Source organism: Xiphophorus couchianus, chromosome 12 (assembly GCF_001444195.1).
Source record: "Xiphophorus couchianus chromosome 12, X_couchianus-1.0, whole genome shotgun sequence".
Classification (NCBI taxonomy): domain Eukaryota; kingdom Metazoa; phylum Chordata; class Actinopteri; order Cyprinodontiformes; family Poeciliidae; genus Xiphophorus; species Xiphophorus couchianus.
Genome location: NC_040239.1, coordinates 26170159 through 26183418, shown reverse-complemented (window position 1 = coordinate 26183418; position 13260 = coordinate 26170159). Strand labels below are relative to the sequence as shown.

Genomic DNA, 13260 nt, shown 5'->3' with positions numbered 1-13260 from the left:
CCTGTCCCCAAGGGGTGGAATTGACCTAACAGAAAGTTTCTCAATGGAACAAGTGAATGCAACCTGAAACCATCAAGGTGTGAAAGCAGCGACAATCAAAACTCCTGCGAGCTTCCTGTTGATCTCAGCCGGAGTAAAGCTGCGAGTTTAGCGATGGAGGGGGGGAAAAAAAGTCACCACCGCTCATTCAGGGCTCTTTTCAACCCGTACAAACTGCAACTTAAAATGTATTAAAGGACTGTGTTGCGGACTGATTGTGAGTGTGTGTGTGTTTGTGTGTGTGTGTCTTTTTTGTCAGTAATGAATGTGGGCTGGCCTGGGAACAATGTGGCCTGTTGGTCACCATAGGGACCACAGCCCCCGCCTCCCTGCCTGAGTTGGGAGTTGTGATTGGTCGCGGGTCGGTCACTGTATTGAAATGAGCGCAGGCTAGTTTCTGCTTTGCCCTTTTGTGCTTTGGGCGACTCACCTTCATGAGTCTTTGGGAGATAAGTGCGAGCCACAAAAGAAGGCGACGGTGGCAAACTTAACAAAAGACGAGCGATTGCGTCTGTCGGGTTTAAAAGTGAGGGGAGCAGAAGCAGTTTGATTGAGAGCTCTGACTGATTCTAGCTGCTAAGTATTACTTTAGGCGCGACAGCTCTGACAAGTAGCGCCATCATGTTTGGACGCCACTAACTCACCATGGGGCTCATTACCATAGTGATGCCCCCACCCCCTCCTCTCGCTCCCACTTCCAGTTGAAGAACAGCTCTGTCACCAAAGACAAAAGATACCAATACGCATGATTTACAGTCATTTCTTGGGAACTAGGAACTGAGTCCCTAAACACTGGAGGCCACGCTGCTGAAAGTTTATCCTCTCGCCATGTTGAGTTAAATCACAGCGATGCAACAAAAACTTCCATCTCTGTGCCAGGACGTCTCTCACCTGTAGTGTTTTGTATATTTCATTCTTTTTGCACTTTTCCACATTTTGCTGCATGACAATCACAAACTTCAGTGTACGTCAAAGTGTGACCCAAACGTGCGTCTGCTAAGTTAGTAATTCATGTAAATGTGCAAGTTTTACTGTTTTTTTTGGTGGGGCGGGGGGTTTCGGGATATTACCGTCATCTCAACAACAAAAAACAACTTTTTTTAATGAAAAATGTTAGTGTTTATCTTTTATTGAACATGCTTTTTGCTCTTATTCTAAGTTCGTAGTAAGTATGACCATAAATTGTCAGCAACTTTTACTGAAAAGGAGTTAAAGGCACAGCTTTTCTTTTCTTTCTTTTTTTTTTTTTAGAGAAAAAGTGATTCTATATTCAGCTGTTGCTGAAAATAAACCAAAAACTTTGTACAAAAAAGAAAATAATCCACCCAAATAATTTGGGAACTTGTATTCAAGACATTGTTAAAGTTTTGGATCAATAATGATTTATTGCTCCTTTTCCATAAAAAATTATCTGTGGTTCCTTACATTAACATATTTCATGTTTAGTTTATTGTTGTGCAGGTGAAAATACAACAAAATTAAACACAAATGCTGGCCCACAAGTAGTTTCAATTTTAGGTAATGTACCAAAAGGTTTGGACACCACTGTTTTATCCCAACACAAACTAGTGCATAAATGTGTAATTAAAGAAAAATAATGCATGTTATTTCATTTTTATTTTTGTGAAAAACATTCCTATTTAAAATAGGACACCACATACTTAAAGAAGTGTGGTTTATGTCACTAAACTGCTTATAGAGACTTCATTTAGTCATATTTTTGAATTGATCAATAAATCAATATTTATTGATGCTCTGGTGGAAAAAGTAGTGGAGAAAATGCTAACAATAACATCTTAGTCTGTTTTTTTGACATTAGCCGAATTTATCGTGACAACGATAAATCTTATCGATAAAACGATGAAAAATCTTATCACAGCAAGAAATTTATCACGATAAATGATAAACGATACGATAATTGCCCAGTCCAGCTCATAGTGAGGATGGCGAGATGGCGGTAAAATCCATTATAATTTTCGATACATGTAAAAAAGTGTTAGTTCCATCTGAGCAGGACAATCTTTTTCATCCAGACAACTCGTTTTGTTTGGATGTATTCGAGCGAAAAGGTCTCTATTTAGTCTTTTCTTGTAAGGAAATGCATAAATTTACCGCGTGTGTTAGTCAGTTGCACACAATTCCAACAAAGTTCGTCAAAGTTTGTGGTCATAACCTGACAAAATGTGGGGGAAAAAGAAGTTTGAACGCTTTGTGTTTCAAGTGTGCCGGGAGGTCTGCAGTGGCCTCCGTTAGCTGGGCGAGGAGAAGGCTCAGTGATCAATCACAGGGGTTGGATGGTGAGTAGAGTAGGTCTTTTTAGACCGCTCGCCCTGCGCTGCCCCCCGCCCCACACTCCCAATGCAGGCAGGTTATCCTGTTAGGGAGGAGAGAGAGAAAAGTTCTCCAGTGGCAACAGAAAGAATGTGCCACGCTGTGACCGAGTGAACCACTCCGGCGCTGGAATTAAAAGAGCTTTGCACAGCCGCGAGGCTAAAGAGCAAGTACAGTGCTGCACAGGAATTTATTGGGGCTTATTGTGTTGGAGGACAGATGCGGACCGGTTCTGACCAGTGTGCTATACGGCGGGCCGGGTCTGCTGTGATTTATGCAACTAATGCGCAGCTTGTTGCCCTTTTGGGAGGTTGGGAGGGGGTGGGGGGGCGTCCTTGTAGCTTCCCGCTGTTTGTAAAGTCAGAGACGACCGTTGCAGAGTTAAATCTTTGTAGGACAAAGTTTCCTGCGCAGTTAAGAGTTTAGCACAAAGACACATCAGTGTCTCTGTAACAACCAACCCCCCAGTCTGTTCCCATACCGAGCTGAGCAGGAGAAAAAAAAAAGTGCTGCTAGTGGGGGTGGATGAGTGGGATGACCCCATCTGTGATTACTATAGCTCTCCTCACTAATAGGATTGGAGTCATCAAGCTCGAGTTGTTCCTCGGAGATGTTCAGTGCTGCTGCCCAATCGGCAGGTTGCGCGGAGTGCGTTCCCAGCCCGGGCCGTGGCAGGCGACACCGCGGGCCAACTGTTGCGTATAGCCGGGATGTAGCCTGTCAGAGGGGATTGCCCTGATTTCATAAACCTCTCTTGGACTTAGCTTCAGCTCCTTCTCTGCTACCTTGGCACACAGGTTTAAACGCAGTAAGGTCTTCATGACGTTATGCTGTGAACATTTAGTTTTCAGTAAAACTTCTATTTACTTCAGGAACAAAGCACTACTGACAAAATGGAGGGGAAATTATGCTGCTTCCAACCCCCCAATTTTCTTTTAGCAAGTTCACTGCAACCGATTTGTTGTGCGTATCTGGAAAAAACCTTCTTTCTTTTTTTTTGCCCATTCTCATTTGTAAAATTATCGTCTGTAAACACAAACTCTGAATAGAATTTAGATCTGGACTTTGACTAGGCCATTACAACCCTTTTACCTAATGGCCAGGGGGCCATTTGTGACCCCTTGAAATGATTTTGATGATCGCTCCCCACCCAACTCTACCCCTCCACCACAAAACCACAACGGCAAAATTTTCGTCAACGAAATGAAAAACAACTGATGACCATCAAAATTTGGATTTGTAATAATTTTTTTTTTTTTTTGCAAGGTTTTTTTTATGTTTTGGATCTTCAAGGATTAATGGATTTTAGGACTGAGACGATTAATCAGATTAATTGTGATTAATTGATTATTGAAATAATGTCATAATCGATTAATCATTAATTGAAATGAACTGACAAAGGACATTTCCTAAAGCAACAGACTCAGAGTCGTAATTAAACCAAAACTGTACAAAAAATATACAGTTTTCATTTCAGATGAAAAATCTATATGTAAATATACTGTGTCTCCTTTGCTTCAAATGGTCAGAAGTTCACTCAATGCATACCATTATTACATTTTAGGTAATAAAATGTTTTTTTTTAATGACATTTAATTATTTGTTTTAATGTCATTTTATTTGTTTTTTATAGTTAATAAAATAAGCTTAACTATTATTATTATTAAGTGAAAAATCAGAATTTTTCATTTCAGATTAAATGAAAAATCTGTCAATTTTTTTCAGCTATTTGATTATGAGAATAACTGATAGAATAATTCATCACTAAACTAATCATTGGGAGCAGCAGTAATAGATTTCATGAAAATTGTATTATTGTGCAAGTAAATAAAAAAAAGAAATATCACTACATCATAAACTTTAAATTTTAAATTTACTGAATTTTGTGGTTTGATTTAACAGGGGAACAAAGTTTGGACACCACTGATCTAAATCTTTCCGCTATAGGCTTTGTTGAAGGTTTAGGTTCATTGTAGCTGGTGAGTCTGGAAGTCTTTAGCAGCCTCTAACAGGTTTTCTTCCAGGATTAACCTGCATTTAGCTCCATCAACTCTGATTAGCGTCCCTTTGCATGCTTGCATAATGCTACCACCACATTTTCACTGTGGGAATAGTGTGTTTATTGTTTTGTTTTTTTGCCAAACTTAACATTTTGCTTTTGGGCCCAAAGAAAATTCTGTTTTGGTCTTTGACCAAAACCTTGCTTTAAGCTCGTCCATAACCTTCTGCTGGGTTCCTTGGTCTTCTTGATGCTTTTTGTTCTCTAATGTTCTCCAACAAGCCTTTGAGGGCTTCACAGAAAAGCCATATTTAATATTATTACTCAGATTAACTCACTGATGCATTCTGCTTCATAATTATGTGACTTCTGAAGGCAATTACTTTTTTTGTAGTTGTATCGACATAAAAGAATATCAATGCATTCAACATGTTTTTATTTTATTCAGTGATTATTTATGTGTCATATATAATCCCAATAAAATGCACAAACGTTTGGCGACAGATGATAAATTGTGGGAACTTTCAAGTATTCAAGAAGTTGAATACATTTAGTCTATTTTTCTTAAAGCTGCAGCAGCTATTTTGTAAAAATGTTTTTTTACATATTTGTTAAAACAGTGAATGTTGTGATAGTGTCACACAATACAGAGGATTAATGAAAAAATTCAAGCTCCTCCGCTCTGTGGTCCCAATCTGCATAAATACACCACTCCCAGTCAGAAACAACCACTCAGAGCACTAAGGACAAATCTTTGTGCTGTCAATCATGCTCATGTACGTGCTGCTCACAATTGCCAGTTCATTGGAGCTGTTTATCTGCCGTCATTCGTGGCCATGCTAACCAGCCTTGGCATTCACACTGGGCTCCGGTGTAGGGAAGGAGCTCTAGCATAGCAAAGGGCGAGGGTGTGAGCAGCACATTTACGAACTGATTGACAATGCTAATACCCTCCTCCTGGCTCTGATTGGTTGTTTCTGACCGAGTGTTGTATTTCTGCAGATGGCAGTAGGAAAACAGGGAGGAAAGAAGGTTACCTCAGTAATTTTCATATAATACCATCAGGACATAGTGACAGCTTTAACAAATACATGAAAACATATTTTCACAAACAACTAAAGCAAGTTGATGTTAATTGTTTGCATGTAAACATTGTTGGTAAGTACAAATGCAGACGATCATAAGGGTTAAATGCGACTCTAAGAAGACAGATATGCAGACAATCATGTCTTTTTTTTTCTCTACACAACAAACCGATATCCTTCAGGAGTTTATTGTATCTGTTTCATGTCCACCATTATCCCCAGCCCTCGGATGTGTTGTGCGCTGCCACCTGTTTGACTTCTGTTTGTGTGTGTGTGTGCGCACAGGAGTGTTGGACATCGGGAAGGGTTGGTGACCGGAGGTGACTATCAGACTAGTCTAGACACCAATAGAGACTAAACAGTAGACTCTGCATCTGATCCTAAAGTAATTAGCATCTAGTGGTTTTCACTCTGCTGTCTAGAACAAAAGTAAGAAAAGAGAAAATCTTTTTTTTTTGTTTGTTTGACAACTCGTGGTGTCGTCAGCTCTGGTTAGAAGCATCACCGATGCCCCTCACTCTGGTAAACGCATGCGGTTTACCATAGAGGCTCTAGCAGTCTGTTGTAGTTCAACTCTACCCTCTTCATGGTCAAGGACTAATCATAGCACTGTACTGTACCGTCTGTTAGTGTAACAGCAGTACAGTGTGGCGTAGTCTAGTTGTTCTCTAGCTCTATTAGACCAGCATAGACTAATATAGAGGTCTCAAATTTCAGTTTTACAGACCATCTGTGATTGCATCTTCAAGGCATGGTGTGGTTTTCTCTCCAATCAGTGGGCCTCTCCGCTGCTTGTTGTGACTTTAAGATTGAAATGTTTAGATAAGTGACATAAAAATTATGCAACTTTTATTATATATATATATATATATATAATAATGCTAAAAATGTCCCTTTGTTGTGATAGTATAATATGAGACAGATAATCTCTTCCCAGTTCTACTAATGCCGTCTGAAGAAATGTGCCGCTCTCGGTCAGAAACAACCAATCAAAGCCAGGAGGAAGATCTTAGCGCTGTCAATCAAACTCGTGTACGCTCTCTGTTAAAGGAGGATAAACAACTAACTCACTGTTACAGGAAAACTGTTTATCTGCCATCATTGGTGGCCATGCTAACTGGTCTTAGCATTCACGACAGGCTCTGCTGACGGGGAGAAATTGTAGCGTAGCAGGCAGCAAGGGGTAAGCATGATTGACAGCGTTAAGACTCTCCTCCTGGCTGTGATTGGTTGTTTCTGTCTGAGCTGTGTATTTCTGTATTTAGGATTGGGAGAAGCCAGAGGAGCTCGGTTCTTTCACAGATTATCTATCCCATACTATACTCTCACGACATGTTGACAATTTTAACAAGTATGTAAAAAAATATGCATTTTTATAAAAGTTACATACTGCAGCTTTAATTGTCCACTGTTCTGGGAGTAATGAGTAGGAACTACAAGACAGAGGAGGATCTGGATCACCTGAAAATGAGCAGAATAATCAACGATAATGTTGTTGTTGCGAAAAATCGAACAAACCCCAAAACTTCGTTGCTCTACTGTCAGCGTGGCGTGATTGGCAGCTCCCGTCTTCTCCTCCCAGCCCCTCCCTCTGACACGCTTTGGGCCCTCCTCGCCGAGGAGGTGAGGCGCGTTTGTGTTTGTGGCGCCCGTGTGAGATTCCATGAGATCACATGTCACACGGTGGCGATGAGAGAGGCCGACGTTCCCAGCAATCCACCTGAGCGCCCACATGTGTGCACAAATTCTCCAAAATTATGAATATTTAAAGGGGAAATTAACATGTGTAGGCTTAATGAAGCAAACAATCTCAGATAGGTTTCATCGTCCGATTTGATTTATTTATCAAATAAATAAAAATAATAGAAACACACTCCAGGAATTTATCAAGAAAAACTTTATTTCAAGCATTTTATAATTTTCACAATAATTTAAGCAGTCAAGTTTGAATTGAACTGCTTCCAAGCTTGCATCAATAAAAGTCTTTCATAAGCCCTAAAATAAACTCTGGGCAAATTTTTTTGATGTTATGGTGCATTTTATGATGATAGAGGGAGAAAAGATTAAAGACAAAAACAAAACAAAAAAAAAATCACAAATTACTACAGATCTGTAATCACTTCAAATTAAGAAGAGATTTGCACTATTTACATGTTTTCAATCATTAATAATGTGTTTCAAAGGGGCATTAACCACACACACGTTTCTTAGTTGTTTTTATTCATGTGTCAGAAAGTATTACTTTGACAAGAGGAGTTACTCTCTTTAATATGTCGACAAAATGCTTCTTGCTTCAATCGTTTGCTTTGTTCTTGAGGTAAGAACTCAGAATTAACCAGGCAGTGTGTCACAGACATATTTCAAATAATATTCCCAACAGCTTAATTTGTTAAAATGATCTTAAATGCTCTAAAACAAGATCCACTCATGGCGTAATTTTTAATGGAGCGCATGATGAGTCCAAAAAATCAGGTGCTTTTGACCAAAGACAAATCAGAAATTAAAGCAAAAGGGATAAGATGGATTACAATTTTATGTAGAAACGTTTATAAAGAAGGGAATGCGGCGTTCTGATGCCAGAGGATTCTGTATTGTGGGCCATGGTTAAGCAATTCCCTGTTTTTCTGTATCTTCTCCGATAGATCGATCCAAAGGTGGCGTTCCCTCGGAGAGCTCAGCCCAAGGTGAGTTGAAATGTCTCCTCCTGTTGCGAATAGTTTCCAGCAGGTTAGCGTGTGTTGAGTATTTCAAGTGTCTTACCAGAGCTAATGCGGCATAATCTGACCAACATGAGCACCGCTGCCTTCGCACAACAGTTTATCTGAGCAAAAACCTTCTCAACTCCTGTTTTAAATGCTCGTCTGTAATCTTTTGTCAGCTGTGTTCTGTTCACGGCAACAATTTTTTTCTTAATCGTAACTCATAATTTCGCAACTCGTAGTCGAGCCGAAACTGTGTCAGGCGTGATCTTTTTGGTTATTCTTTGACTGTTTTTGGGGTTTACAATGATGGAAACAGAAATGGAATCACAGCTCAACTTTAGTTATAAGTTAACTATAAAGTAAACTGAAATTTTTCAAAACTTTAAAACAACGGTTAAAATTAAACATTTTTGTTGTCCACTCTCTGGTTTTATTAATGTATACAATGGTGGAAAGTCACTACATCCAGCAATAAAAATGTTCAGTAACATTGTTATCAAGTCAAGAACATTTGAGGTGAACATTTTTTAAAACTATTTCAATAATTTTTGTCAGCAACTAGCCCTGTTAGCACAATTAGCATCGCTAAACGCAACAGAGTATTTTCTAGCATATAAATATTTCTACTTTGCGTGAGAGTGTTTCAACAGGCTGCCAACATTTCCAGATCCTATACACGGATTGACAGATGGAGGTTGAAAGTTAAATATAATGTAACTTCCTGTACTGCAGTTAGCCTTCCTGTTTCTGCTGAAGGAGAAACTCCTTTTTCGTCCTCTGTAGAGTGTCCGGTATATAGGGTGCTCTGTTCGGTTAATATTCCTGCAACAATCATCCAAAACTTGTTTTGTGTACATAAAACTCATCTTTCATTAAACTATCCAACAGAATGTGCCACTGAGTGGCAGACTGCTCTGTCTCTATAGCTAACAGACCCACTGACTCCAGCTCAACGAGCGCGTTTCCACTTTATGTCACCCGGATTTTACTCATCAAATGTGCATCAATTTTTGGGCTTTAAATCAAAACATTCCAGATTAAAAAATCAGCCAAAAACGGACCTGCTAATGTCCAGTCCAACATGGGAGTGTAGGTTGGTGTATTACACGTAAAACAACTCAAAAAAGAAGAATGACACTTTCAAAGTTATTGCTGCAATGTTTGTCACATCTTTGGTCTCTATCTTGTTAAAATGTTGTTGTTTTTTCTATCAAATAAAAATTTCTCTATTACATATTCTGAATTGTTGGCTTGTTTAGTCAGTCTTTTATGAAAGAATATAGAACTCTTTGGTCTACCCATAAGTTTTAATTGGATAAACAAACTTTCTCTTTTGTTTTAGTCTGTTTTTAAGATCCGTGGACATAGAAGGAACGCCACATGTTTTACAGACTACCAAAATATCCAAGTCCAGCAGAGTCCAATAAAACATTCTTATAAAGCGTTCCTATGCTGTCTGGAAAAGTTTATAATTTTGGAAGTCTTCATAAAAAATTTTTAAACCCAAATGTGGAAAAAGTTTGGAGTTTTCCTATTCTATTCTATTTATAAAACATATACAGTATTTTTTTCTTCTAAAAACACTGCGCATCCATTGTAGAAAAATTTTACATCAATGAGTTCACTTTTTTAGATTTTTTATCACAATTTGAGTTTAATATATTAACCATCGATATTTTGTGATAATATGCAACAGGCTATGTGCACACTCAAAAATCAAAAAAGTGCAAAAAACTGGGGTTCTTGATACAGTAACTAGGTCTAGTTTAAATGCCAGCAACCAAAATTTTACAGCTGCTACTGTTTTTATTTTTAAAGATTAAAAAATATGCTTTCAAGAGCTGGTGTTGAGTCTTAATTAGGACTTGGTTTGAAGACGCAGAATAACTCTATTAAAAAAGCTGGCAGCTGTGAAAGTCTTGTCAAGTTCCTACTCAAATGTCTCGTATCATTCTGTCGCGACATGGTGACAATTTTTACAAATATGGGACAAAACATATTTTTGCAAAAGTTCCATCCTGCAGCTTTAATGTTAGAGAAACTACCAGATGTATGGAAGAATATGCAATCTCAAAATGAAATATGTAAATTTATGTAGAAATCCATGTACTATTAACAATCCTAACTTGTGATTTGTTGTTCTTTTTCTCTTCAGCTGGTGACTCGAACCAAGAAGATCTTTGTGGGCGGCCTGTCAGTGAACACAACCATCGAAGACGTGAAGCAATACTTTGATCAGTTTGGCAAGGTGAAGGACATTTATTTAATTTTTCTTTTTAGGTCTTGAAAGCCATGGTTGTTTCAAATACCAGGAAAAAAACCCCCAAACATTTTCCAAGTGTTTCTCTGTGGCATCAGCACAGAAACAAATCAACAGCTTAGAAAGTCGAAGCACATCACAGCAATTTGGCAGTTTGCTCTGAGAAAAACTTCACTTCAAGTCAAGCAGGTGCCTGGAGAGGAAAGAGTTACTGCGAGGACGAGGAGGGCGCGAAAGGATGGGGAAAGGAAGAAATAATGAGGCGACGGGCAAATGTAGGGGTAGGCGGGGGGTTAGGGGGCTGAAAGAAGCAGCAGCAGAGAGAGTTGGACGGGGACGGGGGGGCTTGGAAAGTTTTGTACAGAGCGTGTGGTGATGGTGAAGAAGAAGTGGGGGGATTATCAGAATCTGAATTAATCTGATGTAACAGCTGCTACTACCCACAACCCCCTTCTGGCCCGTTACCGTGGTGACCTGGCTCGCCCATTGTCCCCAAGTAATTCTGTGGGTAAGGGGCTTTTTGTTCTGAAGGAGAAGGGATGAGGTGGGTGTTAGGATCAGTCCGCTGGCTGAGTTAGGGGTGGGCTTTTAACATATTTATATATGTATATATATATATATATATATATATATATATATATAAAAACAACCAAAAAAAAAAAAAACAAGTTGAATTGACCTCAACAAACTTCTCTTAAGATTCCAAATTTATGTTTTTGGAAATCTGGGTTTTAGTTGAACTTTTTCTGAACTTCACATCGAAATTCAGTTCAACTGTGCAAGGCAGAGAATGGATGATGGACTCACAAAGGCTCCGGGGAGGGAGGGCCTTACTTTGGAGAGGCGTAGGAGAGGGAACTGGGGCAAAGATGGGGCGAGTGTGTGTTGGTGGGGTTCGGGGGTTGGGGGTGCAGCTAGGGCTATTATACCTCTAAACAAAGCAATGCAAGTATTTTGCTAGTTTGTTCAGAAGTTATCTGCGTACGGGACGCCACTTTCCTAATCGTTCTCCCTCCTACATCGAGCATGACCATCAACAGATTAGTCGATGGTTATAGGATACTCTTCCACGCTGATGATACGCTACTAAACCTGACTGAAAAAGTCATCCAAACTTTTTAAACGCCTAGACGCAGGGGCCGCTTTTAGGCAGCACGGCTTGTTGCGCCACCTTATTTTCCCTGCCAGAAGCTATACGGCCTCAAGCTCCTCGCCGCTCCCTCCTCAATCATAACATCGAGATGAATTTTCGCCGAGAGGGATATCGAGGGATGGCCGGTGAAATGTGGGCTGCAGCCATCCATGGAAGTTCCTGATTAGACTGCCTCACTGGACCTTTTGTGTCCCGTCCTGGTGAGGACAAAGGAGCGCGGAGAGGGATGGGCAGGGAAGATGAGAGGTGGGGAGGGAAAAAAGAAAAGGGGATGAGAGGGAATATTGTTTGGCCGTACGCCATTTGAAGAATAAAAAGTATAGCCGGGGAGGTGGAATCGACTCTATTTGCGGCTTTTTAATGTTGTTGTTTACGTCCTTCAGGGGGATTTGTGTGAGGCCTCAGCTCAAGTTCTTACTTCACAGGAGACAGGAGAAACCTTGTTAGGCTTGGATTTATTCTAGCTACGTTATCGCTCCCTATTAAGCAGCAAGTGTGCATTAGTCAGCACTCTCTGGGCCAGTTTTGATTGCTCCAAATTCTGATGATTTTTCTCCCCGCTGAATCGAAACCAGACGAAACAGGAGGACCTGGATGTAATGAGCAACCATCAGGATGGAAGCAAACACTGACTTGAGAGGCTGCTTGAAAGGTCCCCTTTCACAACCACACTCTTCACTCACCTCTGACCTTTCTGTGGGCAAAATGTCCTCAGGGGTTCGCGCACACATACACAGTGTCCTATCACTAACACTCTTATGTGACTGTGACAGATTATTCTGGGGGAACTTATCCAGTAAACTTAATATAGAGCAGGAGCGCAAATGAATTTACCAAATGTTTACAAGTACCTCTGCGTCCAGAATGAAGCATAGACCTGTCAGCAGAAAGATTGGGTCAACTCTGACATAAGATTCTGTGTGTGTGCAGGGGTGTGTGTGTATTGAATAGACACCTGTGTCTTTGCTCCATAAAGGGAGGCCGGGCCGAAGGGAGAGGTCAAAGGGAGAAGAGGAGGAGGACTTTTGGCTGACTGTGCCAACAAACAAAGCCTGCAGGCCTCTTTGTTCTCCCTCTGCCTTTGTCTCTTCACTCTTTTTTTCCCTCTTTGACCCAATCTTTCTCCCTCTTACAGGACTCTCTGTACTCTCTTTCACCGTACCTCCACCTGTTGCCATTCCTCTTGCTATCAGCTCTCTCTGCTCTCATCGAGTCTCCACCTGCCGGATTCACCTTTCTGTCTGTGACTGGCTACTTGTTTGCATCGATTCTCTCTCTCTCTCTCTGTCTGTCTCTCTGCGGCCCTCATCGTCTCTCTGGCTCTCTCCCGACATTCATAAAAGCATATTTGATGTTGGTTGAAGGGGATTTTGTTTTTATTCAGTTCTTCTCTACAAGACCTTGTTGTTACAGTTTCTATGGAGATCTAAAACTTTAGCAGGGAGAAGAGAGGCACTTGTGGGGGGGGCATTCACGATGCCGCTTTTTAACCATACGTTTTGGGAACTGTTGGGAACATATTTTCCCGTCTTTTCCCTCCCACCCCGGACCACCACTTTGTAACCTGTTTCTTCTCCTCCTCCCCCCACCCGTCTTCCTCCTCTCTGTCCATCTGTTGCTGAGCCTCCCTGCAGAACTTGAGAAGGGCTGAGGTCAGGCAATATGCCGCGTGGCAGGACGGAGAGCCTCGC

The 13260-nt window shown here is 40.5% G+C and overlaps 1 protein-coding gene across 1 annotated transcript in view; it reads left to right on the top strand.

Annotated features, from left to right (window-relative positions):
• msi1b (musashi RNA binding protein 1b) overlaps positions 1-13260 on the top strand; it is a 28822-nt gene that overhangs the window by 2879 nt on the left and 12683 nt on the right. The window contains exons 5-6 of the mRNA XM_028033375.1: positions 8097-8138; positions 10312-10404. Coding sequence (XP_027889176.1) covers positions 8097-8138; positions 10312-10404 — 135 coding nt within the window. The remainder of the gene's footprint in view (positions 1-8096; positions 8139-10311; positions 10405-13260) is intronic.